This window comes from Ovis aries, chromosome 15, assembly GCF_016772045.2.
Source record: "Ovis aries strain OAR_USU_Benz2616 breed Rambouillet chromosome 15, ARS-UI_Ramb_v3.0, whole genome shotgun sequence".
Taxonomy (NCBI): Eukaryota; Metazoa; Chordata; class Mammalia; order Artiodactyla; family Bovidae; genus Ovis; species Ovis aries.
This window is the reverse complement of record NC_056068.1, coordinates 75273146-75300083: the sequence shown is the minus strand read 5'-3', so window position 1 is coordinate 75300083 and position 26938 is coordinate 75273146. Positions and strand designations below refer to the sequence as shown.

At 60.0% G+C, this 26938-nt stretch overlaps 1 protein-coding gene and 1 long non-coding RNA gene across 19 annotated transcripts in view; one reads left to right on the top strand and one right to left on the bottom strand.

The window, feature by feature from the left end:
* DGKZ (diacylglycerol kinase zeta) overlaps nucleotides 1-26938 on the bottom strand; it is a 44789-nt gene that overhangs the window by 8511 nt on the left and 9340 nt on the right. Inside the window, exons 1-13 of one of the 18 annotated variants that reach the window (XM_060399569.1) lie at nucleotides 7019-10712; nucleotides 4710-5471; nucleotides 4298-4406; nucleotides 3936-4031; nucleotides 3586-3663; nucleotides 2348-2404; nucleotides 2159-2227; nucleotides 1349-1420; nucleotides 1125-1241; nucleotides 947-1018; nucleotides 565-660; nucleotides 243-325; nucleotides 67-127 (exon numbers count right to left, since the gene is read on the bottom strand). In XM_060399569.1, coding sequence (XP_060255552.1) covers nucleotides 67-127; nucleotides 243-325; nucleotides 565-660; nucleotides 947-1018; nucleotides 1125-1241; nucleotides 1349-1420; nucleotides 2159-2227; nucleotides 2348-2404; nucleotides 3586-3663; nucleotides 3936-4031; nucleotides 4298-4406; nucleotides 4710-5452 — 1653 coding nt within the window. In that variant the 5' untranslated portion in view covers nucleotides 5453-5471; nucleotides 7019-10712. Of the gene's footprint in view, nucleotides 1-66; nucleotides 128-242; nucleotides 326-564; nucleotides 661-946; nucleotides 1019-1124; nucleotides 1242-1348; nucleotides 1421-2158; nucleotides 2228-2347; nucleotides 2405-3585; nucleotides 3664-3935; nucleotides 4032-4297; nucleotides 4407-4705; nucleotides 10713-22645; nucleotides 22924-25270; nucleotides 25466-26938 lie in introns of those variants that run through there. The other 17 variants (XM_060399570.1, XM_042233448.2, XM_042233450.2 and 14 more) reach the window with 17 other exon arrangements.
* On the top strand, nucleotides 11083-16414 carry LOC121816719 (uncharacterized). Its single transcript, XR_006056426.2, has 2 exons — nucleotides 11083-13706; nucleotides 15545-16414. It is a non-coding gene; the product is annotated as an uncharacterized LOC121816719 (long non-coding RNA).

The following is a 26938-nucleotide window of genomic DNA, read 5'->3' as shown; positions in this document are numbered from 1 at the left end:
GCCAGGTGGGCGTGGGCTGGGTCAGAGCGGGCCAGGTCGGGCGGGGTCGGGGGCAGGAGGACTCACCGTGCCGTCGCCCCCGCAGGCCAGGATCCGCAGGTTGTGCACCCGGCGATACATCTCCAGCCTGGGGTCAGAGGGCGGGAACGGAGTCAGATGGGTCACGGTCCCTGAGCTGTGGCCCGAGAGTGCGCCAGGCCAGCCCTCGCCACCACCCCCGCAGAGCCCTGGAAGGTACTTACGCCTCCCTGGGACCCCCCTGGCTCAGGTCAAAGACTTGCCGGGGATTCAGATACCAGAGGAAGGACTGGATGATCTTGGCGCCCTGCGGGAAACCAGGAGCCGACAGGGAAGTGGGGAGGCATCAGGGGTGGGGGGCTGAGGTGGGGAAGCCTGTGGGCCCAGGAAGAGGCAAGAGGCGGAGACAGAACGCAACTTTCTCCGAATCCCAGCGAAAGAGGAATGGGGCCGAAGCAGACCTGGGAACACCTGCTGGGGGGAGGAGCTGAGCTAGACCCGACCCCTCCCCCAAGGCTCGCAGGGGAGACTGGAGGCCCTGCGCACCTGGTTGCCCCCACTCTTGGGGTTCACGAACACCAGCAGGGGCTTCATGAGGGGAGATGGAGTAGGCCTGATGATGAAGGGTCTCCAGCGGCCCTCCTTGGAGACAGAGAGAGCCCGTAAGGCTGGCTCCCGCCCTGGGGGACCCTCACCCTGTCCTCCATGCCCCGGGTGCCCCCGTGAGTATCACCGCGGGGTCAGACCTCACAGTGGGCCTGGCCCCAGAGGAGGACCTGACCCCTCCCCCTGCTCGGGGGCCCCAGAGCCCAGACTGACCCAGCGATGGCCGCATCATGAGCTCCGAGGGGGGCGGGCCTCAGTGTCCCAAGAAACAGGCCCCCCTCTCCTGTTCCCCTCCGGCTGCCCGCCTGGTCCCCAGTCTAACCTCAGGCCCTTTCTTGCTAGACTTCCTCTTGAAGGATGCTCTCTTTTTCTTCTTGCTGGCTTTGAGGGTGTTCTGCGAGGGAAGTGGAGGTGTGGGTGACACGGTGGTTGGAGCTGGGGTGGCCGGCAGACCCTGGGGGTCGCGGGGGTTGGGGCTTCCTAGCGCAGGTGGGGCTCACCTGGGGCCTGCGGGCCCGGAGGATCCAGGTAGGGGGGATGACCACGGCGGCGTGGACCCCCAGGGAGCACGGCTCCTCGATCTGCTGCAGCATGAAGCAGGACACCTTGCTGTGGTACTGCAGGGGCGGGGCGGCGGGGGCGTGGCTGAGCTGGGCCCGCGAGACCTGCAGCCCGCACCCGCGCAGCCCTGCGGGACAGCCAGCGGCAGGGGAGTGGCACTCACTGCTTGCTTGCACCAGGAGCAGCTGATGGCCACGATCTCCTTGCTGTGGAAGGTGAACTTCTGCTGGAAGCCCTAGGGGGCAGAGGGTGCTGAGGGTCCCCGGGGCTGGGCCCAGAGCAGCAGGCCCAGCCCCTTCCTGCCGCCAACGTCTCTCTACCCAGGGCAACTGAGCACTCTTTTTTTTTTTTTTAAAGAAAAGAACTATAAAAGGAGTCCCTAGAGTCACGGGGGCTGAGCCAGGCTGAGTCTCTGAAGTTAACTGCACCATCTGCTGGAAAGGGGTCCATAGATAACTCCTGCCTAACTCCAGTCCCTCCTTCCCAACCCAGGCTCTCAAAGCTCTGTGCAGTAACCATCACAGTCATTCCCTATTTGTCCTACACAGGTTTATCACAGGGCCTACTGTGCCGGACGTGCTGGACACTCAGGGTGGACGGAGGGAGGAGGGACAAGGCCCCTAGATCTCTCAGAGCCTGAACTTACTGGGCGGTGGGTGGAGGGGACAAGACAGGTCAGTGAAACCTGGGCTGCTGTAGGCCGTGCTCACACCCGGCAGGCCCTCAACGTGCATCGGCTGAGCTAGCGAGGGAAAAAGCCTCCATGCTTCTTGAAGGGGTTGCTCACAGCTTCTGAGCGGTCCAGACACACTGCTCTCCCGCTCTGCCCAGGGACCTGGGGGTTCTGGGATTGAGTGGGTGTGGCAGCCAGAGAGTGGGCCCAGGACTCCGCCTGCGGTCAGGGGCGGACGGGCCACACGTGGCCGTGCGGGGCCGCCAGGACCAGGGCCAGCTTGCTCAGGCGCAGCCTCACCTTCCCGCAGTGCCGACACTTGCCGTCCTGGCGCCGCCGGTGTACCCAGTGGTGCCGCACGAAGGTTGGCTGGCGGAGGAGAGGAGCGGCACTGGGCTGAGCGATGGGCAGAAGCCCGGCAACGCTCTGGAGTCACTGCCGAGGGTCCCGCTCGGGAAACCCGGGGCCCTGACCACCCCCGGCACTTACCTCACGGACGTTCCTGGAGCCCGATTCACGGAAGGATGGCTTACAGCGGAAATTTATCTGTGAAACGTGCAGTGACCACCGAAACGTCAGAACCGCCCTTCATGGGGTCAGGCACGTGGCCACCCCCTTCAGAAGGTGTCACTGGGGAGGCATCCCCACAAAGGAGGGAGAGGCCCCCCAGCATCCTGGGAGCCCTGAGAACACCAGACACCTCTTCTCAGAGGCCCTCCAGCATCCCTCCTCCTCTCCACTAGCCAGAAGGAAGCTCCCTTCCGCTGCCCAGTCTTCTGGGATGAGGGAGACAGCAAGTTCTGTATCCGTCTTCCCCGCTAAAATGGCAGCAAGGCTGACCCATCCTGTACTCTTCCTCGCTCTCCAGCTCTCCCAACTTAGGCACCTGCAGGTAACCCAGTCCATGCTTGTGGACTGGTCCCTGGAGACCGTCAGCCCATTTGTGGAGCCCTGGTTTATCACCTTAGGGGCTGGTGTGACGGATCTACAGGACCTAGGGCTACAGGCGACTCTCTTTGCCTCAGGGCCCCTGCTTCAGCCCTAGGGAAACTGCACTGTATGAGATGAAGAGGAGGGGAAGCCGTCTGCGTCAGCCTCGTTCAAGCCATCCCTAGTCCTACAGGATTTCTCTTACACTGGCCTCGGCTTCTGCTGGTGGGGAGTCCTGCGGGGCCACGGCAGCCTCCCAATCCATAGGCCTGGACCCACTCACCCAGCTGTCCTTCTCCCTCCCTCCCTAGAAGCGCCGGGCCCAGACGCGCCCCTAGCTGCAGCCTCTCCGTGGACAACGGTCCCTGGGAAAAGGTCTTTACAGCCGCACCGTGGAGGGGACAGAGCCGGGCTTCAGGGCCCACACAGGACTGGCCCAGACAGAGCTGAGGTACGAAGGCTCAGCGCCTTCTAACTATTAGTTTGGGAACTGATAAAATGGCATCTCAGCCAGCATTTGTGACTTCGTATAGTAACAGTCTTATGAGCCTCGCTCTGTGCCAGGCTTGTTCTGGGCAGCGGGACGCAGCAGCAAATGAAGGAGGAGCCGGGATGCAGATGCAGGCCCTGCAGCCCCTGGGTCCTTGGCTTTTTCACCACTACACACACTGAGGCACCCCTGGCCAGTGGTGTCTGTGTGACGTGAACACGCGTGTACAGAGACCCGTGTAGGAGTGCCGTGAGGGCTTCAGCACCCCAAGGGGGAGGGGCAGGAAAGCCTGAACAGCCACGCTCACCTTCTCGAGCTGCTCGATGCAGGGCGTGTGGACCACAATCTTGCAGGCCGCACACTTTCTCCGGGACACTGATTTCTGCTGCGGGAAACAGAAGGTCCCTGAGGCATCGGGTAACCCGGGCCCGGGTGCCGCCCCACGCCTGCCCCAGCACAGCTGCGCTGGGAGAGCACTGCCGAGCCCTGTCCTCGCTTCAGGACCCAGTCCTGTCCCTCTGGCTGTCAGGGGGCAGCCCCCTGCAGGGCGGCTCAGGCAAGAGCCTCGCTCCCACCTTCCCCTGGGAGGGCAGGCCTACAGGGCTCGAGATCCGGCTCCACCACCAGGGGGCGGCGTGCCGCACCGCGCTCACTCACCAGCATCTTGGCGACGCAGTACTGCTCTCCGACGTAGCAGAAGTCCCCGGACACGTTGGTCTCGAACCAGATGTGTTCCCCATAGGTCGCCGACTCCTGGAGGACGGGACGAGCACGCTCGGCGCACGCCTGCTCTGCCCCCCTCCCCCTCTCCCAAGACAAACCTGCTCCAGCCCCCACAATCTACTTTGCTGCATCCTGTTTTCACCACTGTTGGCTTCAAGGCTTGGCCCGAACGTGGCCACCCTAGATCTGCCCTGACCCCACAGGTCCATGGGCTTCCCTTGCAGCCGCCCACAGGACTTCCGACCCCCAGCAGGGAGCTGGTCCCCATCGACCCCTCCCCGCTCACGGCCACTCACACTCCAGTCCACGGTGCTCCGGATCTGCCGCTCAGGCTCGCTGCACGGGGCCCCGGGAGCAGGAGGAGGGGGTGCCAGGTGCTGGAGGCCCGACTTGGTGATGGCTTTCCTGCGGAGGAGGAGACAGCTGAGGCCTGCTGGGCGCGCAGCGCCTCTATTTCCTTCCCCTCGCCTGGGATCTCTGCCTTCACCTTGACCTCAACCCCAGCTCAAGGCAGGGAGGGCAGAGGAGGCCCCCCAGGACACCCCCCCCCACCCTCCCCCGGCTCTGAGAGGATCCCTGAGGAGACTAGACTCTCCTCGCTGCCCTGCTGGCTTCCGAGCCAGGCCCAGAGCTGCTGCCAAGCTGGGGACCCTCGGGCCAGCCCCCCGGAGGTCACACCACTGCCCTGCTGGCCGCAGCTATACCTACGCAAGCAGGGTACTCCAGGTCTGGGGTCCGGCTGACTTGCGCCGCAGGGCTACCTGGCGCCGGCGGGACAGCGGGCGCACGCGGGCGGGCATCCCGAGGCCGGCTGCAGTGCCCGAGGCTCTTCGACCTCCTGGGCTGGGGTGCTGGCCCATGGGCCGCGGCTGGCTGAGGCGCCGGTAGTGACCGTGCAGGCCCCAGAGCCCGTGGTCTTTCACCACGTCTGCGGGCAGCAGGTGGGAGGAGGCCCGGCGCCGGCGCCAGCGCGGCACCGGCAGCAGGGGCAGCCCGCCGCGGGGCGGGGGTGGGGGCGGCCCTGGGGTCCCGGCGCCCGGCTGGGCGCTCGGTGACGCGACCCTCACATCCTCCTCCTGCAAGCCCTCTTCCTCCTCCATGCCCACGAGCCCAGCCAACAGCAGGGGTGCCACCAGAAGCTGGGGCCCCACCACGGCCGGCTGCGGCTGGGTGGGCACCTCCTCCACAGCGAAGCGGGGATTGCAGGCGGGGGGCGCGGTGCTGGAGCGCCGGCGGCGGCCGGGGCGCGGGGCCGCCACCCCGCAGCCCAGGAGGCAGCCCTGGAGCTGCGCGCTGGAGCGCCGCCGCTGCACCAGCGAGGAGGAAGCCTGCCCCGCGGGCGATCGGCGCCGGGCCTTGCTCGTGGGCAGCCCCGCGCCGCTGGGCCACCGCGGCCCCTCCCCTGGGCCGGGCGCCTTCCGCTGGAAGTGTCTCTTAATGAAGGTCTCCATGGCAGGGGCAGGCGGGTGGCTGTTGGGCACAGAGACCGGGAGCGTCAGGAGCCGGGCATCCCAGCCCCAAGAGCCCAGTCTCAGCCTCTGCCCTTGGAGAAGGGACACTTGGGAGAAAATGGGGGTGTTCTGTGGCTTCTGAGCCCCTTAAACGGGGCAGGGGTATGAGAAGACCCAGCAGGGAGCCCACACTCCTCGCTGTTGGATGCCGTGGTGCTCCCCAATTCCGCCCCCCTGCAGCCGCAGGAGCACTGCAGAGGAGGGGCTGCCAGTTACTCTTCTGGGTTCCCCTGTCCAGGCACCAAGATCCACAAAGCTCTGGCCTAAAGGACTTCCAAATCCCTTGCCTGAAGCTGATGGAAAGGAAAAGAGAAAGGAAGCTGGGAGCCTGGAGTCAACCTAGACAGACTGTGGGGCTGCTGAACCAAGCTGTTCAGCCTTGTGTGACTCTGCGACCCCATGGACTCCAGCACACCAGGCTTCCCTGTCCTTCATCATCTCCTGAAGCTTGCTCAAACTGATGTCCATTGAGTGGCTGATGCCATCCCACCATCTCATCCTGCCTTCTATCTTTCCCTGCATCAGGGTCTTTTCTAATGCGTCAGCTCTTTGCATCTCGTGGTCAAAGTATTGGAGCTTCAGCTTCAGTATCACTCCTTCCAATGAATGTTCAGGATTGATTTCCACAATTGATCACAGAAAACTAACCAAACTGATCACATGGATCACAGCCTTGTCTAGCTCAATGAAACTATAAGCCATGCCATGTGGGGCCACCTAAGGCGGATGGGTCATGGTAGAGAGCTCTGACCAAACGTGGTCCCCTGCGGAAGGGGGAATGTCAAACCACTTCAGCATTCTTGCCTTGAGAACCCCAGGAACAGTGTGAAAAGGCAAAAAGATAGGACACTGAGGGGCTGAGGGCAAGGTTTTTCCTCTCCTTGGGAAGGTTAGGCTTAGGTGTCCCTTGCCAGGACATGGCAGAAACCAAGCCACGGTAAGAGAATGAGGCTCTCTGAAAGGAAATTCGGCCCTGCCACGACCCCCAGACCTGGGGCCAGGCTGAGAGCAGCCCCAGAAAGGGAGAGGGTCTGACATCTGCCTCGCGGGTGGAAGGCCGCTTGGAGCTCATCCCACCCCCTGCCTGAGAACCGGAGAGGCAGCTGCACAGGGCGGGGTGAGAAGCCACGAGAGCGCCTCTGGGCTCTGCGGGTGCTCCTGCTCTGAGGGGCTGACGGTAAGCACTTCCCGAGCCTCACCCTTCTGAAGAGGCCCAGGATGGACAACCCATGTGTGACGGCGCTGGACGATGTCTGAAAACCTTCGTCTGGCCACTGAGGGAGCCCGTGAACTGCACCTTGACCTGGGGGCCAGGACCCGAAGCCCCAGTGCTCAGAATCCCAACACTAAGCTGCCTGGAGCGCCATCCTGCAGGAGTCCCAGGGACCACGCTTGCTCAAGCCATCCTCCCTTGACCTGGTCTGAGCACGGGCTCTGATTCCTTCGCCAGCTCGCCTGCCCCATTGCCCCTTCTACACAGGCCAAGGGGAGCACATGCACTCTTACCCGCTCCTAACAGTGGGGAAAGGGCACAGAGCCTGGTGTGCTTCAAGGGGGCCATGCCTGCAGAGCGCCCAAGGACACCTGTGTCCACCATCAGGTACTCTCCTGGACTCTGGCGGCCACAGGGAGGTCTGAGACACAGCCACGGGACCCCTGCCTGGGGCTGACAGGAGAGACACTTCTGTCAGCTGCGGGCCTGAGAGCGTGGAGGAAGGGCTTGAGGAATCCGGGCTGGGCTGCGTGGCCAGCGCCTCCTCCTCCTCCTCCCACCCTGATTTGCTACTGCCCTGGTTGGCTTCCCTGGTTGCTTAGATGGTAAAGCCTGCAATGCGGGAGACCCAGGTTCAATCCCTGGGTCGGAAGATACCCTGGAGAGGAAATGGCGACCCGCTCTGGTACTCTTGCCTGGAAAATCCCATGGACAGAGGAGCCTGGTAGGTTACAGTCCATGGGGTTGCAAAGAGTCAGACATGACTGAGTGACTTCACTTCACTTGGGGGTCCGGGCAGGCAGCGTTAGGCCAGGGCCTTGGATAGGTGCGGGAGTACTGACATGGAGGCAGCCATGCCTGCAGAAGCCGTGCTGGGGGCTGCCGGGCTCCAGGGCTTGTTGCTTATGATCTGCCAGCCTCTGCAGGTGAGGGGGAGGAGGGCAGAAGAGCTCCTGGTTTCCTCCTAAAATCAGTGCCGTCCTGCCTGACATTTGCTGAGTGCCCACACACATCAGGCAGGATACTAAGTCCTTGGCAAACACGTGCACTGTTTTATAAACCACAGCACCCTAAAGAATAGACACGGTATCATGCATGGCTCCTGAGGAGAGACCGAGGAGATAATCAGCCCAAGGTGCACAGCTAGTCCGTGAGGAGGAGGCGCTGGAACCCACCTCAACCCGAGGGCAGAGTCTAGTCTGAGCTGGGACTAAGGTGCCAAAACGGCAACAGCGGTGCATTTACCCATCACCCGCTACGTGACAAGCGCGCTCACTCACCATCTGCTTTGATCCTAGCTACCTCCCCCGAGGCAGGTTACAGAGAGGAGGAAACCAGCTTGAGGAGACCAGGCCCAGGCTCCTGGGTCACACGGCTGGCCACGGGCAGGAGCGGGACCTGAACTCAGGTCTGCCTGACCCAGGGTCTGCGCTGCGCCCAGCAGAAAGAGCCTGGAGGGCCAGCGGCCCGCTGCCGCCGGGACCCTGACTTTCCAGCACTGCCCCAGGGTGTCAGCTTTCCCCGCCCGCCTGGTCAGGCCGCCCTGTGACAGCTGCCCAGCCCGGAGATTAGTCACCCGAACACACCGCCTGATGCGAGTGTCACCCAGAAAACAAAAGGCCACAGTCACTGGGGGGGAGGTGCAGCAGGCGCTTTGTGGGTGGACCCTTCCGCCTGCCCAGCCCCGCGCCTGCGACAAGAGAGGCTGGGGGTGCGGACAGGCCTTGCAGCTCACCTGCCTCAGGACACGGGGGTGACTTAGAGGGGCCCCCCCCACGCCTGGGTCCCCGCCGGGCCCGGCCCAGGGGTCTCCCCAGCGGCCTGCTGGCGTGGTCACCACCAGCAGGGGCAGGCTGGGCCAGGCCAGGCCAGGCCAGCGCCGCGTGACCTCACGCAAAGCCGCTCCCTCTCGGGCCTCAGTTTCCTTGTCGGTTGGAGGAGGCCATCAGCTGGCTGATCTGACGGTTTATGACACGCTCTCCTCTAAGGCGACCGCACCTCTGTGCTCCGACACCCCCTCCCTCCCGGCGCAGGCTTCCTGTTCCTCTGGTCGCCATAGAAACCTCTGTCCTCTGGTCAGCAAAGGCCTGACTCCTGACTTCCTATCTCGGCCCAGGCCTCTCCTGGGTCTGCTCCCAGGCCCTGCCGGCTCTCAGGCCTGTCCCGGACTCTCCTCTGCCTGCGCCTGCAGCCTCTTCCCATGGCACGGCCCTGGGCGGCAGCTTCCTCTCACCTCACGCTCTGTCAGCTTCCACACACCACCCTCAGTACATGTAAAGGTCACCGGAGGAGGCCCCACAGGGTTCTGACACCAACAGCGGAGCAAAAACGGCTGCCCTCAGCCTCCTGGTCAGGGCCCGGCGGGGGAAGCCTGTCACACCCGAAGGGAATGGGCTGGGAAAGGACTCGGGGGCCCGGAGTCGACGTCCAGCCGGCTGCTAGGAGCCTGGGGAGGAGGACAAAGGGTGCTGTGGGCAGACGGGCTTGGTGGCAGCTGGCCGGGCACCCTTGGTGCCTAGGCTCAGGCAGCTGCCGGGAGCAATGGGCACAAGAGCCCCAGCTCCATCGGTTGCTGGGCAGAAAGGCCAGGACCCGATCGCCCAGTTAGACTGGCTCACGCCATCTTACCTTCAAGCTTTGGAACCCTGTATCTGCCACTGCTTTCCTTGGCTGATCAACTAACCTTTTGGAGTCTCAATTTTCTCCTCTGCAAAACAGGGCTGAAACGACCTAGTCCAGAAGCTTTGACGTGACAGAGGTTCGGATGACATTAACGGTGCAAAGTACCTGATGACAGCCGGCAGAGAGGAGGGGCTTGGCAGGGCCTACATCCACAGCAGACACCTGGGCGTGTGGGTCGTGCCACCTACTGGAGTCTGTCTCTGCTCCCAGGTGGCTCAGTGGTAAAGAACCCGCCAGCCAGAGCAGGAGATGTAAGAAACGTGGGTTCGATCCCTGGGTTGGGAAGATCTCCTGGAGCAGGGCATGGCAACCCACTCCAGTGTTCTTGCCTGCGGAATCCCATGGATGGAGGAGCCTGGTGGACTACAGTCCCTGGGGTCATCAAAAGCCAGATACAACTGGGCATGCACGACGGTGCAGGTAGGAGCCAGAAAGGGAAGCGGGAGCAGCCAGGATGGCCACCACCCACCATACGAGGAACACAGCTAGGCAGCCTGGGCTGTGTGGGGGCCCTGCTCATGCTGGGACAGATACCCTCTGCCCCGGCACCAGATTGGGCCTCCAGGGACTGCTCTGCCTCCCAGGGTGCTCGCACAGCCCACCCTGTGGGATTCAGCCAGAGCACCCGTTCCACACTGAGTGTGGAATGCCACCCACCCCAGGCGCCACGTCCTGGTGAAGGCTGGCAACGATGCCCAGAGGTCATCTCCAGCAGCCCCACAGCAGGGCCTGCGGGTCAGAAGCCGCCCTGGCGGCTCTGCTCCCACAGCGCCGAGGCTGAGGTCGAGGGAAGGGGGTGGGGACGGCTGGAAGTGGGGCCTGCCTGGGGGCTGCTGAGGCAGGGTGCCCGGGTCTCCACTCACTAAGGGGAGACTGCCAAAACCAAACCAAAGCAAACTTCACAGTGCGAGACGTGGGCCAGGGCTGCGCGGTACGAGGGGCAACTAGGCCAGTCATGTTTACCACGACGTGGTCTGCCCCGGCTCGGGGACAGCAGCTCAGACCCCCATCCCTTCCCGCTCCCTTTCCATCAGCTCCAGGAGCCTGGTTTGGGGACAGTGGTGCCTGGGGGACCCTCCCCCCGCAACCCCACCCCGACAGGTCCAAGAGGGTTAGGAAGCAGAAGGCAAGGGAGGGTTGAGGGAAGCCCCTTTGACCTGATCTGGAAGGCAGGGTGGCAGGCAGGAGGTGCCCTCAGGTGGCAGGCAGAGCAGGCGGGTGGGGGCCGGGGTCCCCGTGGGCAGGGGAGCCCTGTTGCAGAGCTGCAGTGCCAGCTCCAGCTGCTGGCCTCCGGCTGAGCAAGTCCTAGTTTGGAGAGCGAGCTGCTGAGGCTGCTCCTCTGCCCCCTCCCCCTCCCTACCCTCCTCCCCGCCCCCCCAGCCTGAGACAGCCGTTATGAAAATAACCCGATTGGTAACCGACTGCACTTCCTCTCCCAGCAGAGCAAGCAGGCAGCGGCTGCTGGGCGGGCGGCCGGGCGGGCACACAGGGGCACGAGCCTGGCTTCCCGGCTTCTCTTCCCAGCGTCCCCAGAGGCTGGCAGGGCAACAGCCCAGGAGCTTCCCCTCCAGCCAGCCCGGTCACAAGCACAGCCTGTATCTTAGCTCCAGGAAGGCGAGGGGGCTGTGGGGGGGGGGGTTAGACGTGGTGGGGAGGTCACCCTACAGCCTCTAGCTCCCCGTGAACAGGTTTTTCCGGGGCCTGGGGAAAGCATCTGAGACAGCGAAGCACCGGCCCCAGACAAAATAACCACAAAAACAAATATCTTGTGGAGTGTTTCACAACTTACAAAGCGCTTTTTCACAAGGATTACCAGACAGGAGGCTTGTAGCTCCCCCTGCGCAAGTGACATTTCGGTCCCAGCTGAACCACCAGGGCACCTGAGGCTCGAGGAGGCCCATCATGCCCAGAGCTCAGAAGGGCTGATCCGGGCCTCCAGATCCCGGCTTTCGCAGCCCTGCCAGGGGGCCTGTCAGGTCCAGAAGAAGCCAGTCCACCTTGCACCCACCCAGCCCAGCATGCCAACCCTCGGTTTACACTCCTGGCCCCCAGAATCTAGAGCACCAGCTCTCCAACATCCTGGTCTGAGGACCCTCTTATACTCTTACAAATTACTGAAGATCCCCAAAAGGTGTTCTTTGAGAGTTACAGCTATTAACGTGGACCATATTAGCTTCCGTGGTGGCTAAGATGGTGGAGAATCTGCCTGCAATGCAGGAGACCTGGGTTGGATTCCTGGGTTGGGAAGATTCCCCTGGGGAAGAGAACGGCAACCCACTCCAGTATTCCGGCCTGGAGAATTTCATGGAGGCTACAGTCCATGGGGTCACAGAGAGTGGGACAGGACTGAGCAACTACCGCTTTCACTTTTTCGTATTAGAAATCAAAACTGAGAAATGTTTAAAACACTATTCATTTAAAATATATTAAAATACTATTTAAAAACAATAAGCCCAGTATGTTAATATAAATAACACACTTTTATGGAAAATAAGCTCTATCTTCCAACACAAAAAAAGTAGCGAGAAGACTGGCATGTTTTAATTTTGTAAATCTCTAATGTCTAGCTTATTAGAAGACATCTGGACCCTAATATCTGCCTCTGCAGGCAATCTGTTGTGATATGTTAATTTGGCTGAAGTATATGAAGAAAATTCTGCCTCACCCTGACAAGTAATAAGAAAAGGAGAGAGGATTTTAATAGCCCTTTCAGGCAATTACAGATACTCTTCTCTGCTACTATACCAAAATATCACAAGTGGCCGCTTCTTAAAGGTTAGTGGCTATGTGGGATCTGAAATGTTATCAGTGAACTTTTCACTGGTCTATCTTGCATTTTGAATTTTGAAACATTAAGCACTGGTCACTGGAAAATACTGGTTTACTGATTTAGGCGGATCTCCAGATACTGGAACGAGGTTTCCAAAATTCTAATTTTCGCTGAAAAGCTGAAATTTTATCAACAGCAACAAACACTGGTTTTGAAGTGACAAGCTCACTGCATCCTTTTTTGAGAAAATGTCTGCTAAACATCCAAGTTTAAAGAGTTTTCGTCTGTCAGGTGTCCTTTCAAGCTAAAATGGTGTTTCTTAAAAAAAAAAAAAGTGACTAGTAGGGCCTGCGACTCAGTCATAAACGTGCTTTTCAAGATAACCATCAAAGTTCGGTTTGCAGCAAAAGTGCCTCATGTATATTCCACATTTCTTCACACAGTATTTTTTAAAATGTACACTCAAGGATCCAGGCTTTATAAAATTGATATACTGACGGCATTTTTCGGTGGTGTTGCCTGAGTGTGAGGAATGCAGCGGCTGTGCGTTTGTGGTGGGGACACTGCCTGGCGTATGCCAAGCTTCCAGTGGCTTTGCTGTTGCTTTGACACCATGTTTTCCACCACTGCTTCTACAGCATGAGCCCAGTATCAACGCTGTGAAAAGGACATGAACCAGGGCAGCTTGGAAAGTAACATCATGAAGATTGTTTTGATCCCCACGATCCCCTGAAAGGGTGGAGGGCACCCCCAGGAGCACACTTTGGGAAGCCCTGACTCAGAACGAATCCTAAGTCCAGTTAACCTAGCAAGCATGCCTCTGCAGCGCACCAGTAATGCAGCCTCCCATGCACCGACACAGCCCTTGCTTCTACCCAAGGCTGTTCTCTGCCCCCTTATCTGGCTGAGCTCGAGCCCACTGCTGTGTCCTGGCCCACGGCACACCTTCTGCCTGGAACACTGGTCTCCTTCCCTGCCCCGTATCATAATCCCACCTACTCGCAGCTGCCCCAGCCAACAGGGCATCACTCCCACTGATGACTCCACAGCGCCCATCTGGCTGCCGTGCCATGGGACCCCAGGAGGGCCTCACTCGCTCAGATCCGTCTGTCTCGTTCCTCCCGCCCACCGGACAAGCCCCTGGAGGGGGTCGGGAGAGGGCAGGGGCCATGTCCGGTGCATCTGGGCATGCCCAGCGCAGCGCCTCGCAGCGAGTGCGGTGCTCACCACTGATCAGCTGAGGAGGAAGGAACTGGGAATTCCGTCGGGGAGGGACCAGTTAAGGGAAGAAAAGGGCTTCCTCCACCTCAGGCACCGTACCCGAGGGCTGACCACAAGGGCCGGTTACTTCTCTTTGCTGGGCCCAGGCAGATGGTGGCAGCCTTTGTTTTTAGCAGCTGCCGCCCTCTCCTCTCCAGAGGGCCCAGGCGGTGACAGCCAGGGCTCCTCTCCAGAAGCGGTGCCAGCACCCCCTCCACGCCCTCCAAGATGAGACCTGGCCACAGGGTTTGGTGCCATGCAGTCACAAGGTGAGGAAGTGGGCGAGGGGTGGGGGGAAGAAGAGCGGCTGCCTCAGAGGTCGGGGGCCAGGCCAGGACCCCAGCTCTGAGCTCCTTGCTGAACCATCCCCCGTCTCTCTCCTTCCATCCTGAGCACTCATCTCAGGGCCTGGCTCCTGGGAGGCCCTGGACAAAGGTTTGTGGAATTAATGCCTGACTCATTCCTCAGAGCCTCCCCTCCAAGCCATCCTCCTGCTGGCACCAGACTCCACCTTCCAGCGCCTGCCTATCTTTCAATGGCTCTCTACTGCCAGGGAACAGAAAGCAGACCTGGGTCTGGCCGTCAACCGGCTTCTCAGCCTCCTCTCCCATTTCTCTTTCATACCTTTTATTTCGCAAACACGCACCTCACTATGTACCAGACACAGTCCTAGCGAGTGAAATGAAGCCGCTCAGTCGTGTCCGACTCTTTGCGACCCCATGGACTGTAGCCTATCAGGCTCCTCTGTCCATGGGATTTTCCAGGCAAGAGTGCTGGAGTGGATTGCCATTTTCTTCTCCAGGGGATCTTCCCGATCCAGGAATCGAACCCGGGTCTCCCACATTGCAGGCAGACACTTTACCGTCTGAGCTACCAGGGAAGCCCACGGTCCTAAGTGTTTTACAAATACTCTCTCTTTTCACTTCATAAAAAGTAATATTATTTACATTTTACAGGCCAGGAAACTGAGGGACAGATTAAATACTTGCTTGTGATCACGCAGCCAGTCAGGGTTAGGGTTCCAACCCAGAAGCCTGCTCCGGGTTTATACTCTCAACCCCTCCCTCCACCTCTAGATGCTTCCGCCAGTCAGCGTGCAGGGGTCTCTTCCTGTCTGTCCAGGTGGCACTTGGCAGCCTCTCTGCCTGGGACACCCTTCCTTCCCTTCTGCTCAATGAGCTCTCCTTCAGCTTTTCCCCTCTCCTCCTTTCAGAGCTGGCTCAGATACCAGCTCTGCCGGAAAGTTCTCCCCGACTTCCTCTCCCGGGGGTTAGCTGCTCCCACGCTCAGGCCCTTCCTTGGTTATTCTGGGCCACTGGCACTGGTTTACGACTCAGTGTCCCCCACCAGCCCACGTGCCCCCGTAACTGCATCCCCAGGGTCCAGAAGCGCCGGACGTGGTTGGAAGAGTGAATGGAGGGGACAGTGAATGGTCCAGGCGCAGCCTCGTGGGTCAGGCTGAGAGGGCAGGGTTCTGGGCCGGCACAGTATCCCAGTGGCTGGCCAGGTCCTGAGCCCTTTTCCTGCCAGCTGCTGCTGTGGGCTGAGCTAGTGTCTCAGAGGCACAGAGTGAAACTGATCCCTGATGGGGATGTCGATACGCCTCTCTCTGCCTCTCTCCATGCGTTGCTGAGAAAGTTATGAAGCTCCTGCTGGCCCCCGCCTTCCTCTTCTCCTGTGACCGGTCCCTCCTGTTGCCTTCTCCTGTGTCTGCAGCAGGCTGTCACTCCCCATCTGCCAGGAGCAGCATTCCACTCTTTACCCCGCATTCAAAATTTAACTCCTCTGAAATCTCCTGACCATGCTGCTTCCGCCTCCTTCATCTATGAGAAGATCTTAGAATCAGCTGTCAGCCCCCTGGGCCCACTCTACCTCCCAGGCTTCCTGCACCCCCATACAGAGTTATTCTGTTGTTTATTTTCCTGCACCTACAATCTCCCTGAGAGGTTACCAGAGTCAAAGGTCTTTTCTGAGGATTTGGACTCAAAAGGTCCAGATGTATTCTTCCTCTGACGGGCTATGCAACCTCAAGCCAAGTCTCTTACCCTGGCTGGGCCTCAACTTCCCCGACAGATTAAGGGGGATAACACCATCTTGTCTTCCTCAGGGCACTACTGCAGACTTGAAAGAAAAAGTGTTCATGGTAACCCATTCCTCGGTTTGCCAAAACGTTAAAGACAGAAAGTAACTCCGGAGGCCTAAAACTCAGAACACCCACTCTGGAGCACCATTTGGTTACAACTGTCTAAGTGGATGCGGGTTCAATCCCTGGGTCGGGAAGATCCCTGGAGGAAATGGCAACGTGCTCCAGTATTCTTGCCTGGGAAATCCCACTGACAGAGGAGCCTGGTGGGCTATACAGTCCATGGGGTCACAGAGTCGAATGTGACTGGGCGACTAAACAACAGCAAATCAAAGCTTCAGACACACGGTGCAACCAAGCACGCTGGCAGACAGAACGCACAAGGGGCCGTGGACCAGCGCCATCTCTGGAGGATTACCTGCAATGGGAAAAAAGCTGCCAACGACCTAAATGTCCATCAACGGGAGACGGTAAATAAGCTGCTGGACAGTTACAAAAGGAACAGTATATGGCAATTAAAACAGGTTCACACTAGAGCTCAGGTTTCAAGAGGGTTAAATCTCCAAAACAATATGGAGAGAAAAACCTAAATTCAGAATATATACGATATACCATTTTAACTCAAAAGGCAAAACCATACCAAACCGTACTATGTGTTGCTATGGGTGCATATACACGCGGGGAAAAATATCTTAAAACAGGCACGAGAGTCTAAATACCCCAATCAGGGCTGTGGTTTCCTCTGGGGAGGGAGACAGGGAGGACTTTGTCTCTGTCTACGGTATGTTGGTAAGATCTGGTCAAGCTAACTGGTAGGTGTTATTCTGTATACTTTCCTCATGGCAAAATACTTAACGCTTTTAAAAAAGATTTTTATAAATTTTTAAAAAGAGATTTTTTAGTATATATAGATTTTTTAAAAAAAGAGCCCCCTTAGAGGGAGAATAGCTCTTGGGGGCTGCCCGGGTCTGTCTTGCATGGACGGGTTTCGGCCGCGGCGTGGAACCCTGAGCACGCCTCACACTGTCTCACAGTAGGAAGCCCATGTCGATGGGGCCGGAAGAGAGGTCTCCCCTGGAAGGGGAGGGCAAGCGGGTGACAGGCTGTCAGTGGGGTGTCTGTGTGGGCCGGGGAGCAGGAACCAGCTTGCCCCCTTTCACAACCACCCCCGCTTCAGTAAAATGTCAGCAAGCTGGGGAAGGGGGGGGGGGGCACGGAGAGACAGGCAAGCTGTTAACCCGCGAGATGCTGGGGCGTGGGCGGTGCGGGCCCAGGCTCCTAGACAGCTATTTTGGCTCAGCCCTGGCAGGGGAGAGACCTCCGAGTGGGTGCTCGGAGCGGGCGCCCAGCCAGGCGCAAGCAAGGAGAGGTTCCAGAGTGGGGCGAGAGGGTTCGGGCCCCACCTCTCTTCAGACCTCTCCCCGGGAGGCCTGGTGCACTCTGCTCTCCTAGGCCACAGGCCACTCACTGACCACCCCCCCAGAGCTCCTTTGAGTGTGTCCCTTGAGTCGTCTGTTCCCTGCACTTTGAAGACCAGATGAAAGGCTGCAGGCTTGCTCCTCCACTCCGGATCCAGCCAGGGAGCCACAGGACCTCCTGCTTACAAACCTGGTCTCCCCACCTGCGGGTTTGCCCGCCCCGGCCCGGCCTTGATCTCCCAGGAGCGAGGATCCTGGTGGCAGTTCTCCCATGGGGCTGGGGCACAGACTACACGGAGGCCTTACTCCACTCCCACGCAGGACAAAGATCTCTCGCTTTCAAGAAGCCCTCAAACCCCTTCTTAGACTCTACCAGTTTGGTGATGGGATAATAAAAGAATAGAAGTAGGGAGGGCCAGTACGTCCCAGGGCAGCCGGGTGTTTGGAGAGATACTTGGCTCTGGGCTCCAGCATAAACCGCGTGACCCTGGGCCACGAGCCCTGATGGCCTCTCTGAGCCATGGGGTCTCGCATGTGAAAGGGGAATGAAATCAACTACAAGGTTGTTGGGCAGATTACACGAAACGATGGACTTTCAAGCTTCTGGTAACTGTGAATCGCCGGAGAAGGACGAGTGAGCACATCCCCGGCATCCAGGTTGCTGGGGGGGCAGGGGGTGGGGTACGGGCGTGCTTGTCTCCTCAGCCCTCCCCGCTCCTCCAGGCCCCAGACCCTCAGGTCACCTCAGACCTGCTCTCCGTCACTGAACCCTGCCTCTGGGGTTTCAGCTGAGGAAGGAGGCCAAAAAGACGGCAGGATGCGACCTCCTCAGAGGCATCTGTGTGGTTGCTGCTCTGACCTGCCCCCTGCCACCTGAAACCACCTTCGCAGGCTCCTACCTGTGAGACTGGAGTGCCAAGGGGGCCCTGGGCTGAGACTCCTGGGCGTGGGGAGCCACACCACAGCCCTGCGTGGGGCTGACACCCGAAGGGCCCCAGGGGCCCCACCCATGCGGAGGTTCAGAGGCAGAGGTTCGGTGGGGGCACCCCCCGGAAGTGCACCCTGATCTCGCCCAGGATGAGGGAGACGCTGCGCCTGGATGCAGGCCCGGGGGGTTCCCCACAGGCCCACCGAGAGAATCACTCAGGTGGCAGCAGGGAGCAGGCGAGGGCGGGCAGGCCAGAAGGTGCCAGATTGAGGGTCTCTCAGAAAGCGGGGAGGCCTCCAGGGTCCTGGCATGGGGTACAAACTGACCCGATCCTGAGGTCAGGGGATCAGCACTGGAGGCCCAGACGACCCCTCGCTAGCTGTGAGACCTCAGCCCGGCCACCGCCCTGGGCCTCGGTCTTCAGAGGCGGGGACGGGGGTCGGGTCAGGTGATGCGCCCAGCCTGCCTCCTGCCACCTCCTGGCTGCCCTGGCTGCCCTGGCAGCCACAGTGTCAGCAGCAGGGGTCTGTGTGGGCCCACCCACAGGCCCGTGGCACCAGCGGAGGGCAGGAGAGGGGATGTCCCCATCTTGCCCGGCCCTCGGTGGTAGCTGTCGCCCCCTTGTGTCACTCTGGTGACACTGCAGGAAAAAGGTCCTCGGCTTGAGGACCCAGGAACCTGCTTGCCTTGGTCAGGGCCAGCGTGCCCAGTTGCCTCCCCTTCTGCTCGAGGGGGTGACTGGTGGATCCTGGAGAGGGCTCCAAAAGCGGCAGAGGGCAGGCCTGGCTCTCCCTCTCCCAGGGCCACTCGGCCCTTCCACTGTCCTTGCCGAGGAGGACACTCACTCTTGTGCTCTCTTTTGCCAAGTGACACTCCCGGGCGGCTCTGCATCCTGGGATCTGACCTTTCCGGAGGACAGCATGTAGGAAAAAACGCGCCAAGAGCTGCCCACGCCCCTCCCCTGCCCGTTAAGCCAGAGCTGTGGGTGTGTGGCAGCAGGGGGAAGACCATAGGTGGCTCCCGCGCCCGGCCAGGCTGGCCCCCACTGGCACCCAGCGTTGAGTGGGGGAGTGGGCGGTCATGTGAACCGACCCGCAGTTCACATGCCAAGGCCCCTTCTTCTTCCCAAACCCAGGGGCCCTGGCTCACACCGGCCTCCCCTGGCCCCCAGGGCTGCTCCCAGAATTAGCCTAAGCAAGACAAACCACTCAGAGAGGCGCCTTTTGCACCCAGACAGCCGGGCGCCAGAGCCCAGGCTCCCACCTCTGAACGTGAGGCATCCCTCAACACGTCCCTTCCGACCGTTGCAAAACCAACCCCAACTGGGGCTGTTGCTGCTCAGGCCCCCTGGCGGGCAGCCTCTGCCACCTGGACTCCAGGTCTATGCTCACTGGGCCCCGTGTGTGGCATCACCTCTAAATGGGACCTATTGTCTCCGACTTGTCCCACGGGTGTGCTTCCTGCCCTCCGGGAACGAGTGACTTTAAGCAGGATAAAGGGCAGGGCGGGTACACCCCATGCTCGGGGCCCATGGGCTCTGCGGGCTGAGGCTCCTTCCATCTAGACGTGTGAACGGCCAGGTAATTTCTGATGCCCCTGGGGTGCCAAACCAGTTAATCCACCAGCTGTGTGACCTGCCCAGGGTCAGGCTGCTGGCACAGGGCCAGAGGCTGGAGGGCGTCCTCTGGAGGTGAGCCCTGGAAGACGAGGAGGAGGCAGTTAGCTTCCCTCCTGCTTCGACTGACCACCCCTCAGGCCAGGAGGCTGAAAGGTCAGGAGAGGAAAACCCAGATGCCCGGTAGGGCGGGGCCTACACCTCCTCATAGGGAGAGGCTGATGGTTCCTAGCAAGGACAGGAAGACATGGAACGGAGCTTGGGAGGAGCACAGCTCAGCCATGTGTCTTCCTGGGCTAAATAAAAAAGGAGGCGTGGCACACCGCTCCCCAGCTTCCAGACGGTGAACCTGTGAGAAGCTGGTGTGAGAGGCTGCGGTAGGCTTTAAGGAAGATGCCAAAGAGGCTGCCAGACAGAGACTGTCCTCCTCCTGACCACACCAGAGATGGTAAACACGCAGCCCATGTACCTTCGCTACCCCTCCCAAGCCCACAGCGGAGTATTAGTGGATTCCAGACCTCTACCACTGAGCCAAGATCCAAATGTTAGGGGATTCTAGACCTCCACCACTGAGCCAAGATCTGAATGCTAGTGGATTCCAGACCTCTACCATTGAGCCAAGATCCAAACGCAGAAGACTCAGCGCAGCATCTGCAGCTGCCACCAATCTATTCGCTATTCTCTCTTCCAGCCATGGTCTATTCGCAAAGCAGGACCCTCGGTCCCAAGGCCTGAAGTGTGTATGGGGGTGGGGGTGGGGGCTGGTCATCACAGGGTGGAAGGCCCAATGAGCAGCAAGAGCTGGGCTGAGGATGAGCTCAGTGCCTGAGGAAAGATGGCGGACTGGGCTCAGCTGGGGGCACTGGGGAGTTTCACCTGAGGCTGGCAACCAGAAAGAGAGCAGGACCAGGCGATACTGTCAAAGAGGCAGTGCCACTGCCGGGCACTGTTCCCATTATCCGTCCCGCCCTGCTCCAGTCAAAGCAAGGGGACGGAGATCAGCCCCGGGGGACATCTGACTGACTCCAGGCCTGCCAGGAGGAAGACTTTGCCCCCGGCTGCCCTCCCCCTGACTCTACGAGATTTCCCAAACACATTCATTTCTTTATGCCCGCTGCCCGAGCACAATGCTAGCAGGCAGGGACACTCCTGCCATGCTTCCAGAGGTGCTGCTGCAGGTTCTTCTCATTCACTAACCTATCAGATCGCTTACCATCCCCAGAGGGACGTAATATGATGGCTCTCAAACTTGGAAGCACTTTAGAAACACTTGGCAAGTTTTATAAAATGCCCAGCCCCACCTCCAGACCTGATAAGTCAGACATGCCCAGGTAAGAGCTAGGAATCTGTACTTCCTAAAGGTCCTGAGGTCACTGTGACGGTCTGTTTGGTAGAGAGAAAAGGATGCGGGTTTTGGAATCAGACTAGAGTTCAAACTCTGTCTCTGACTCTTAAACTTGCTGTGTGACTCTGGGCAAACTACTCATCTCTTTGAGCCTGTGTTCCTCTCATCTATAAAAACGAAGTTAATACCCAGCCTGGTTATTTGAGAGACTGATGTAAAGGTACCGGCTGTCCTCCCGCTTCTTTTTCTCCCTCCTGAGGGGTCGCTGCTATGTGTGCAAGCCTGTGCCCTTCATGAGGGACACAGCCACAGGTCAGAGGAGCCCAGCACTTGGTGCCCTGTGGGCAGAGACAGGAAGCCTCTGGTGGAGCCCCCCCGCCCCCGCCCCCCGCCCCCGACGAGCCTGTGAACACTGGAGGCTACATCCTGCGGAGCTGGGTGTCAACTGCTCCCCCTTGCAGGGCTGTGGGTGACAAAACAGAGGCAGGAGTTGCTTTGCGCCCTTTCCCATTTGATGACACTGAAGCCTGCACGGTTTCCCAAGGGCCTGCCGAGGGAGCTCCATCTGCCCATGTGAGGATCCAGACCTGTGGGCTTGGCGACACAGTGCAGGGGCAAAGAGCAGGGCCCTGGTCAGGGCAGGGCAGCCAGAGGGCGCAGGTCTGCATCACAGGGACGCAACCTGCACAGGAAAAAGCTGCCCGTGTTATTAGTGGGTGAGGTCACCCCTGGGGAAGGGGCAGGGCAAAGCTCGGGCCGTGGGGGACCTCCAGTACCATGAAGCCTGGACAACTGAGGGTAAGTGAGCGTGAGGCCCTGGGCACACTCCAAGTGGTCAGAGTCCAATTTGAGTTGGCTCTGGGGTCCCGAGCTCATTGGCTGCAAGCTCTGGCCGCTGGAGAAGGCCAGGGTGAGCCAGGAGAAAACCCAGGGAGCCAGGTGGCAGTACTCATGGGGCTCCACCTCCTCTCACCTTACACCCGGACTGCAGGGGCAGGAAGCGGCTCCCGGGCCAACGCCAGCACACAGGCCCCGGGCCGCCTTCCACTCAATCTTTCCACACCCTCCCCCAGAGTCCTGGTCAAAGCCCTGTCACAGGCACAAGATGGTGACATTTGGCTGGGGGAGGGGGCGAGACCGAGCTTGAAAGAACCAGCACTCCATCCCCTTCCCAGCAGGACTAGATGGGGGTAGGGGGGCATGTGCCTACTCCCCAGCAGACGTTGTGGGCCTCCCTGCTAATTCAGAGCAGAGTAGAACAGGTGGTCAGACCACCCCCCACGCCCAACCCCAAAGAGCAGCTTAAAATGTCCAGCGATTAAACCGGCGACCAGGGCTGCGGGGACAGGCATGGGTCGTGACAGTACGATCCAGGAGGCCACGTTCTGCGGATGCCATGCAGCGCGGTGGCAGGCAACCCAGCCACCCGGAGGACCAGGGTGACGACGACGACGTGACTGCCCACCTCCCTGGGGCCAAGAGGCTCAGAGGGCACCCGGTTCCCAGCAGTGCCAAGAAAGGGGAGCGTGACTAGTCGTGGAGGCCCGACCCGCTGCTGCCAGGGGGTTAGGTGATTCCGCCTCTGCTGGAGAGCTAGAAGCCGCCCCTGTCTCAGTACCCGAGAAGGCGCGCTGAGCTGCGGGTGCCAGAGAATGACAACTCCCCCCGACCCAACCGGTGACAGACCCCGGACGCCGGGGGCGGAGCCCCCCATGCAGAGCCCAATGCCAAGACTGCCCGGATCGCCAGCGCGCGGGGACACCCCGCCCGGGTCAGCACCAGGTGGCCGAGGGATGCTTGCCGCCGCCGCCGCGCTCACCTGTGCCCGAAGAGCCGCAGCCCTGGGAAGCGCCGCTTGCTGAGACGCCGCGGCGCCTTGTCCGGCTCGGGACCCGCGTCGCGCTCGGAGCCGCTGGACGAGGCGGAGGCCGACTCGGAGTCGCTGCTCCGGGCCTCGGGGCTGCCGTCCCGCGGCTCCATCCGGCCCTAGCCCCGGCCGGCGGCGGGCCCGCGGGAGACGCCCATGCTGGGCCGGCGGCCGGGGCTCAGCACGCCGGCTCCTCAGCGCCCGCCTCGGCCATGGCGCGCGCTGACTCCGCCCGCCCCGCGCCGCGCGCCCCCGCGCCCCACGCCCAGGTGCCGGGGAAGCGGCCGCCGCCGCTCCAGGAAGTGCCGCCAGCTGCGGCCGCAGGACCCCGCATAGCTGGCCGGGCCGCTGCCTGCCCCGCCGCCGAGCACGCCCCCTCGGTTACGCGGCGGCGCTCGGCCCGCCGCGCCCTCTGCCGGCGGCCCGCCGAGACGCAAGCCGCCTGGGCCGCCAGAAGGGCGGGGCGGGACCGAGAGGAGGGGGTGGGGCCGCAGAGGCCACGCCCCAAGCCCGAGCGGCTGCCCCGCCCACGAGCCCGAGCGGCGGCCCCGCCCACGAGCCCGAGCGGCGGCCCCGCCCACGTGCCCGAGCGGCGGCCCCGCCCACGAGCCCGAGCGGCGGCCCCGCCCACGAGCCCGAGCGGCGGGTCCGCCGCCCGGATCCGATCTCCAGCTTGACACGCCCGCGCAGCGCGCGAACCCGGACACGCGCAACCTTGTTTTCTTCCTCTCAGCCCCCGCTCCCCCCGCCCCCACCGGACCACCCACATGCTCACAAGTGAACACTCGCGAGGGGGCTATCGCCCCCTCCCCTCCCACGTCTACAGGGAGTAGATGCCTCTCTCGCACACCCGGTGCCTGTCACGGCCGCTTAGGGCAGCTCCACCCCTACTCGCTCGGCTCTCCGAAATCACGCCCACGGGAACAAAAGTCACACGGCGCTCCCGGTACACACGGAAATAAACACGCCTCACACACGATTACGCTCACCCATTACTCAGTCAAATACTTCCCACCCCCAGCTTCTCACACTTCAGAGACTTTATACCAGGACCAAAGTGACTGAAGGACCCTGGCGCACACCAGTGACACGTTTGTTACCCAAATTCATCTTTCCACATCTCTTCAAGGTTGTTTCTAACACTGTCACACTCCCAGTACATGGCACTTTCCCAACACAATATGCGATGGGACCTGACTCACCTGACTCACTTGCACGTCTCTTACACAGAAACGTACATAAAAGAAAGGACCGCACTGTCATTCCCCAACATACGCGGTGTCAGCGAACATATATGTCTTTCTTGCTATGCTCAAATATAACCCAGGACAATGGTTACATTTGTTGCATCCCACGTAAGTATACTTTGTGCGTTTGTGCTCAGCCTCATACAACAGTTTGTGACTTCATGGACAGTAGCCCATCAGGCTCCTCTGTCCACCGGATTTTTTCCAGGCAAGAATACTGGAGCGGGTTGCTAGTTCCTCCTCCAGGGGATCTTCCTGACCCAGGGATCGAACCTGTGTCTCCTGTGACTCCTACCTTGGCAGGTGGAGTCTTTACCACTGAGTCACCTGGGCTTCCCTCCATATAACTTACTCACCCAGAAATATACCTCAGAGACATACAAACACAGCCCCTCAGACAGCAAAGTGTGTCCCTTTCTACAGATGAGGAAAACCATTGGAAGCAGAGCAGTCATCTGTGTGTGGTTGGCAAGGCCGGCACACACATACTTGGGAATCAGCATCTCGGGGGCTGCCTCTGATAGCTCCTGCAGGGCTGACGGGAGGAGGCCAGGCGGCTGGAGAGTATGGTCTTCCCCCTCCAGCACTGCCACCCTGATGCCCATATGACGTGCCCGCTGTTTCTGTTAGCACTCCTCTCTGCAAAGCCACATCCTGCGTCACTTCACTTTCACCCTCTCTGGGGTTCTGGCAGCCCGTTTTCCAGCCTCAGCCAGCCACATATAGCCAGTGCTGGGAGCTGTGACACGTGGGCAAGCCTGCCACTTGGAACCAGTAGTCACCATCCAGAAGCTCAGAACCTTCTCCTGGCTTCCTTCAAGTTTCCTCCTGGCCTGGACCAGGCATGGGGTACCACCCCCTGGAGTGCTCCCACCAGCAGCAGGTGCCACAGCGGCAGTGAAATCCCCCAGGGGGCTGGACATGGTCCTCCTCGGGTGCCTGAGACCCTTTGGGAAAGTTTCCCAATGGCTCTGACCAAGCTCTGAGTGGGGAGATCAGAGGCAGCTGAAGACCCTGCTGATTCTGTGCAAGACATCCACGGCCACATTCCTGTGGGGGCTTCTCTTCCCAGATCCTGTTGCTGTTAGCTCCCTCGACCCCGCCTTCTGCAAGCTCAGCCCCCTGCCACACGGCCCCCCAGCAATTCAAACATCAGAGCCCCTCTTACACTGCCAAGAAGCCCTCTGTCTTTTTCTGAGCCTCTGCAGAGCCACCGGACACAGGGAGAGAGGTAACCCCACTTCTGCCGACTCTCCCACCCCAGATAAAAGACTCGTGGACGGATTGAGGGCCAAAGGTCCCTGTGCCCATTCTCGGGCCACCCAAGTACCTACTGAGACTGGGGGACCTCAGCTGGGATCTGTGGGACGTCCCAGGAGCGGTAGCGCCACATCTGTCTCAGAGCCCCGGGCCGCTCCCCTTCTTCTGTCGCCAGAAGCTCCTCGGGACCCAGAGCTGCAGCCTCATCGCAGCCTCCCCCAGTACTGTGGCCGGCCCCCTGTGCGCTCATCCTGCCCGGCGACTCTCTTCCTCTTTCGGCACTTCCTGACCCGGGGGCCCTGCGAGAGGCCGGCCGGCTGCCCCGGAGAGGACCACAGGCCTCGCAGACGCCTTCCGCTGGCCAGGGCAGGAGGCTGGCTGGCAAGAAGGGCTTGCCAGCCCGAGAGGGCTAGAGGCAGGTGAGGACAAGCCCAACCCAGCAGCCGGGAGACAATACCAAGTCAGAGGCTGCCAGGCAGCTGGCAGGCCTGCCCAGGCTGGGATCTGAACCTCTGCCCCCGTCTGGCCTCCCTCTCCGCCTAACAGCTCTGATCTTCACCTCTTGGTCCTGCTGAGGCTGCCCACTTCTTCGCCACCACTGGGTGCCCTGTGCCCAGCCTGAATGCAGCTCTGTCTCCACTCAGCCCTGTGAGCACCACACCGCCTAACACAGGGTCAGGCACACAGAATGTGGCGGAATGGAAAGGACTGGAACTAGAAGGTGTGGTCCTACGTCCTGTTTCTGCCCCTTGCCAGCTGTGTACCCTGGTCCGAGAGGTCTGTCTCTCCAAGGTCGCCTGAAATCCTTTTAGGAATAAGGTAGGGAATAGACTAGGGAACACACGTGTCAGGGAGCTTTTTTGAGCCTCGATTTTCTCATCTGTAACGTGGAAGGGGGCACTAGTAATAACTAAGCTCGTGGAGTTTTTTGTTGCTGTCGTTTCGTCGGTAAGTAGCGTCCGACTTTTTGCGACCCCGTAGGCTGTAGCTCATCAGGCTCCTCTGTTTGTGGGATTTCCCTAGGCAAGAATACCGGGTGGGTTGCCATTTCCTTCTGCAGGGGATCTTCCTGACCCAGGGATTGAACCTGCATCTCTTAGTTTTAGGAGGATTAAATAAGAGGCAAAAGGGTTTATAAATTAATGCATTCAATAAACAGTTACTGAGTGTCTTCTGTGCATCAGGCTCTATATCAGACTAGACAGCAGTGTGCAAGGAACCAGTGCTCTAACCTCATGGTGCTTAAATTCTATTCTAAACAAATCACATATGAAAGAATGTCAGGTGATGAGATGAGCTACAGAGAAAAATGAAGCCAAGGTGAAGGGGGAAGAGGAGGATAATGGAGATGCTATTTAGGGAGGGGGACTGAGGAAGGCCTCCCTGAAGAGGTAATGGTCAAGAACAGATTCAAATGAACTGAGAGAGCAAATGGTGTGACTGCCTGGGAGAACAGCAGTCCAGGTGGGAGGAGCAGTCAGAGCAAAGGGCCTTTGAGCAGGAATGTGCTGGATGTGCCTAAAGAATAGCAAAATGGCCACACTGGGTGGGCTTTGAGGCCATTTCTGAGAATTTGCTAACTAAATAGTAAGGCATGCACTTACTCTTTATTCTTAGGGTTGGTTCAGTGATGAAAATCATACCTTCCTCAAGCACTCTTTTAATCATGTTGCTCTATAATTAGTTCTTTAGCTCTTTTTGTGTTTGTTACCCCCAGAAAGGCTGTAAATTTCTCGAG